The 5,810-nt window shown below is 34.6% G+C and overlaps 1 protein-coding gene across 1 annotated transcript; it reads left to right on the top strand.

Annotated features, from left to right (window-relative positions):
• The first annotated feature begins 317 nt into the window (after positions 1–317).
• Positions 318–2,672, top strand: LOC149160316 (putative membrane-associated kinase regulator 2). The gene is made up of 2 exons (XM_089433732.1): positions 318–1,601; positions 2,095–2,672. The coding sequence occupies exons 1-2, from the start codon at positions 509–511 to the stop codon at positions 2,124–2,126; spliced, it is 1,125 nt and encodes a 374-aa protein (XP_089289858.1). The 5' UTR covers positions 318–508; the 3' UTR covers positions 2,127–2,672.
• Positions 2,673–5,810: the final 3,138 nt, after the last annotated feature.

Here is a 5,810-nt window from a genome sequence, read left to right as displayed (position 1 = left end):
ATATACCTACTTCTAATTTTTTGATGTTTTTTTTGCTGCATCCATTTTTATTCATCCATTCAAATTTGAACATTTTTATCCATCCAGTCAAATTTGAAAAGTAGGCAAAAGACCCCAAATATTTTCACTTAAAATTACAATTGCCCTGATTTCAAACTAAATTTAAAAGATTTTAAAAAATCATACGGAAAAAGGACAAAAGTCGCCTGCCAGACTACGTCCATACGGACTTTTTTTTAATGCCATGCTGACAACGTTCTGCAAACCACACTTATAACCTTACTTGTCACGAAGTGCTCCCGTAAGTGTGGGTGCATTTGAATAAGCCGCAGTATAGATCCGTCTGCAATTTGCCTCCCGCCCTTATATGTAAGTGCTACAAGCTTTGGGCATTATTCATCACAGCATGCTCCCAGAGTCTCCTAGTTCTTAGGGTCTCCCTAAGTGAAGACATTCTTGTAGGGTATTATCACTATTCACAGCTTTTCAAGTTTTCTATTCAACTCCAATGGAGAATTACAGTATGAGTATCTGCAAATACCATTCGCAAAGCCCAGAAGAAGCTTATTCAGATGATATTCACACTGAACATCATGAGTATCCTCCTCCTCATGCAGACGATGCTCAATATTTTGATATAGATATTTCATTGCCCTTCTCCCCAACAAAAGACACCACCCTAATCCGAAACTCGAGCTCAAGATCAGACGAGGATCATAGCGAGGATGAATTTGAGTTCAACTTATCTATTTCTAGCCCCAGTTCCCCGGACCCAAAACACTCCCTTTGCCCTGCAGATAACTTGTTTTACCAAGGCCAGCTGCTTCCACTGCAACTAAATCCTACACCTATTGAATATGACATTGATATTAAGGATCTTCATGGCTCCCTGCATTCTTGCAGTAACGTGCCTGTAGGAGTCAAGGCCCACTTCCCCAAGTTTCTCAAATCTGCCACCAAGTTGAAGATATCTTTGTTTGGATTTAGAAAGCCAGCTAAAGTTGGTATGGATTTGCAGTCTCCTGGTGCTGAATGTGGTACTGATATTTGTATGGGTTCTCCTGTGCCCAAGCAGAATAGATTGGTTACTCTGAAATTAAAGGTGGTGGAAGCACCGCTGGTGTCTTTTTTCACTAGAGATAATTGTAAGGGTGCCAAGAAAGATGGCAGCACTGGGTTTCAGAAGAAATCAGAGGATTCTGATAATGGAGAAGAACAGTATAAAAATATGGATAGGGATAAGAAGAGAGCCAAGGAGATTGTTCAAAAGTATGTGAATAAGATCAAGCCTCTGTATGTCAAGATTTCACAAAAGTGTAACGAGAAGATTAGGTTTGGAGATCTGGAGAAACCCGGAGAGAGAAATGGAGTGAAAAGTGATAGATGTCCAGGTTCAGACAAAAGTGAGAAGCAGATGTCATTCTTATATCTCCCTGGTAACTTGAAGACGGTTTATAAGCATTTGGGTAAGGGCAAACAGCAATCTTCTGGCATAGTGCAGAAGCTTCCTAACTACTACTGTAGTGAGAGCACATTGATGGAGGTACAGAGTGCCATTCAAGGAGCCATTACCCACTGCAAGCAGTCCATTTACATTGATGGTAAGTTGTATGCTAACAGCCCACTCTCTTCATACCATTCTTCTTGTTATTGTTTTGCAAAGCTCTCTTTTCTTATCAATATGTTTTGATTAGTCTTTGAGGATGTCTGGAATGTCTATTAATATTGGTCTTTGAGGATGAGTGGAATGTCGACCCTGAGTGGAGTGTCGACCCAAAATTTGGAGTATAGACCCAAAACTTTGGACATATCCAAAATTCTGGTCACAAAGTTTTGGGAAACTCTGGACATATTCAAAATTCTGGTCACACAGTTTTCAGTCCAGAAACAATTAGCAACATTCCTCTTATTGTTATGTCTACTTATCCTGATGTGCATTCCCGGTCCTCGTGGTTTTTTAGTGTTCATAGTGATCCTCGTAGATCCTAATAAGGCATCAATGGTTCTCACTCCTATTGATGTTTCAAATATGAACTCCCTAAATTATACTCCATTAGCATTGAACTAAAAGCTTTTCAATGTCTCTGATTGCAGATGTTCCAAACTGTCCAGATTTCGGATGTTAGGTTGAGACCAGAGAGGGATCTTATGAAGGATGACTATAAGGTTGTTGTTTGAAGTTCCTCACTGAATACCTGCAAAAATGTTGCTGAAGATCTCGTGGAACGCTGCTGCCCATCTTCAAAGGAAACCAGATGGTTGGAAGCATAGGAGAGTAAGAATGTGCCATGTTTTGACAGGTTAATTCTTAGATGTTGTGTGTCCAAAGTCACTATTGTATATACCTTGAGCTTCATGTCACCGATATGCCTTGAATATATTTCAATGTAATTAAAGCAACTGTTCTTGGTTCACTGTGCTTCATCCTGTCCCCAGGCAGTGAAGGTGAAGGTTAGGCTTTGTTTTTGAGGTTATAGGATCTGAAGTATTTGGATAGGTTTTCTTCACTTCAAAAGAAGAAAGCATTGAATGTCTATCAAGGGCTGGCACTGTAGTATCCTCCCTGTATTCCCTGGTGGGTATTGGATACAGTTATGCTGCATTTTAACTGCAAGTGTGTTTTTAACTTTTATGATTGAGCTGAATCAACATTCTGTTGAATTCAAATTTGATGTTGGTTGTTTAAAATGCTTGTGATGGACCAGTCATTTTCACTTTAGATGGATGCACATATATATCTCTCTATCTGTAAGGCCAGGCAAGATAAATTTCACCTTGCAATGTTACCTGACAAGTTAAATTTTTTTAATATAAACAAAACAAAAAATGCAAGTATAAGGTCGATGCCTCGGCTAAGCATCTAAAATATAGTGCCAAAATCAAAGGAATTGTACACAGTACACATTAATTTAAGGTCTTAGCCTCGTTGAGAAAAAGAACACGCCAATGGAGCAGAAATCGGCCATACGAAAATTATATTATTTATACAATCTGGAAGTCAGGTAAAGTGAAATTTGTTTTCTTTTTGCATGAAACAAGTAAGAACGATTTGCAAAGAGCTACAGTTATAGTGTCAAAATCAAACGAATTGTAGAGATAGAGTACACATTCATTAAAGTGAAATTTGTTTAAGCTTATAATTTTTTTGAGGATAATAAATTTGGGTAAGATTTTGATTGAATTTTTGGGAAATCTAGGTTATACGCGTTAAACTTTATGTTTTGGGGTGTTTCATGGGTTTCTGATGATGCTTAATCCATTTCCATTATAAAAAGATGGTGATTAGTCTATTCCCATTATAAAAAAATATTTAAATATTCCTATAGTTAGTTTTTTTTTTTTTTAATGACCTTATTCTAACTAAAAATAACTTTCCAAATAGAACAAGTAAGAATGATTTGCAAAGAGTTACAAATGAAGTGTCAAAATCAAACATATGGTAAAGATATGGTACACAGTGCTTAAAGAAACACACCAACAGAACAAAACTTGGTTATATGAAAATATTTTATTGTTAGTTAGAGAAAATGGAACTTAGAAATGTGTTGTTTTGAAGTTTTATAGCTAAAGTTGTTTTATATACTCATTAGGGTTATCAAAGTGTATTTTAATTTAATTTAGGTTTTTGTAATATTAATGTAAGTTATATTAATTTTGGATTTATTTATTTTTAAATATAATTTTTATTTAAATTATGTATTTTAAAAAATGATATACTCTTAAAAATTTCATCACTTAAACATGATAGTTTTAAAATTAAGATGGATGTAAATTGGCTATATATATATATATATATTATTTGTTCAACAAAACATGAAGGCATTACACCTATGCCATCTCTATCACCTAAATAAAACATTGAAATATTTTAATTATAATATTTTTTATTTTAATTATTTTTTTGTATATAAAAAATTATATTCAAATATTTTATAAAAGGTTCATATTCAAATATATTTTTTACATTAATACATTTTTAAATGTCATATGTCAACTCTATATTGACCATTGAAAGAATTACATATGTTCCTTTTATTGAAAAAGTACCATTAAAATGTTTAAATGGTAAGAAGTTTTTTTTATGTATAAAATTGATATTGAAGTATTTTAGTTAAAAGGGGCATTGAAATATTTTATTATTTTCATGAGTGTTTTCTCTTGTCCATATGATTATTGTTGATTTTTTCATTGAATGATAGTAAATTAAAAATGGAAATATGTGCCTTTTGTTGTATTGAATTTGGAATATGGTACCTATGTTAAACTATCGTATATCTTTAGTTATGAAACTTAATTAGTGCTCATAATGATTAGTATGTTGAAGATTGTGGTCTCTACATATTGGGGTCAAATTGTGTATTCCTGCTAATAGGATTGGCTTATGGACATGAGGTTGGGTATATGATGTCATGGCCATGTGTCATGTAATCTTAAGATGTTGTAATTGTGACTTACTTGGTTGTATGCAATTATTTTATGTGAAAGTTGAGCTTAAGGTTCCTTTCCTCCAAACCATGGTTCTTGCTTTGATTGAATCCTTGAATTTTATGAGGAAGATGAAGCGTTCTAAGTCTTCGTGGAACATCTGAAGACAAGAGAACACAATTTTTCACTAATAAATGGTTATTCATGAAAAATTAAACTATAGGTTAGCAATGTGTTCTTAGTTATCCTTAATGGTTGAAGTTGTTATGATCCTTGTTCCTTAAAAATCACAAGAAATTATGTAGGATCATCAACCCCCAAGTCAACCAATTTTTTCTAGACCCAAGAGGGTCATGAATTTTTCCTAGAGGGGACGAACTTTCCTCCATTTTGATTAATGAGTTTCTCATGTAAATACATGTATCCCGATTCTAGAAAGAATCTGAGCTGTTATGCTGTTAGGTTGTTTTGGTGAGCTTATTTTTTTGGCCAAATGGGCCATTGTAAAAATAGCAAATGTCAATATTGGGTTGATATACAATTATAGGACTTGGGACATGTGTCCAAAGCATCTTCATTATGTTAGAAGATATTCTACTTGTAGTTAGATAAGTAAGCATGTATATAATTAAGAAATGAATTAGGAAAAAGGGGGAATTAAAGCTTACAACTCGAAAGTATAGGTCGGGCTGTATAGGGAAATGAAAGCCCAAATAGGAGCATGAGAACCCTGTAACTTAGAAAATAGGGGTTGCAACTTCTCTGTAAATATACAATGTTGAATAATTAAATAATTTGAGATATACTAATTTTTTGCCTTTGGTATTTGATCTCTTCATCTATGTTTTGTGTAAATTCCCTGTATGTATGGTTCCCATAATTGTGTGAGTCTCAAGTATGACTATAGGATATGTTGTTCCTGTAGAAAATTTTGAAACATCTTTCAAGGATGGAATTTAACATGCCTTGGGTGCCCCTGTTTTGGATTGAAGTAGAGGAGCTGCGTTGACCTATGAAGTTGACTCATGGAAGACTTATCAAACTTTGTGTAGGAGAATCACATTGATGTCAACCTGAACTCTTTGTATCATGGGTTGCTAAATGGCAGTTGAAGACTATCAAGTTTCTTCGTGAAGAAGTGGTAAGCATAATTTTTGCCTTTGCATTGAGTCATGCATCGATGATAAACTTATGTCAATTAAACGAACAATAACCATCGGGATTGAAGGGATCTATTGAGGGATGTGAGATTCAAAGATGATGAGACCCTTCGAAGATCGAGAGGTTGTATATCCAGTTGCACACAGGGCGTAAGCTAAATACCATAACATAGCTAGGAGAGGCAAAGACCTCAAGGAGGGATGAGGTTCCATTGGAACAAGACT

The sequence above is a fragment of the Pinus tabuliformis genome, chromosome 5_2, assembly GCF_031772625.1.
Source record: "Pinus tabuliformis cultivar Carrire ecotype Pingquan chromosome 5_2, CPIR1, whole genome shotgun sequence".
In the NCBI taxonomy this organism is placed as follows: Eukaryota; Viridiplantae; Streptophyta; class Pinopsida; order Pinales; family Pinaceae; genus Pinus; species Pinus tabuliformis.
The sequence above is the reverse complement of the archived record's forward strand: the minus strand, read 5'-3'. Positions and strand labels throughout refer to the sequence as shown.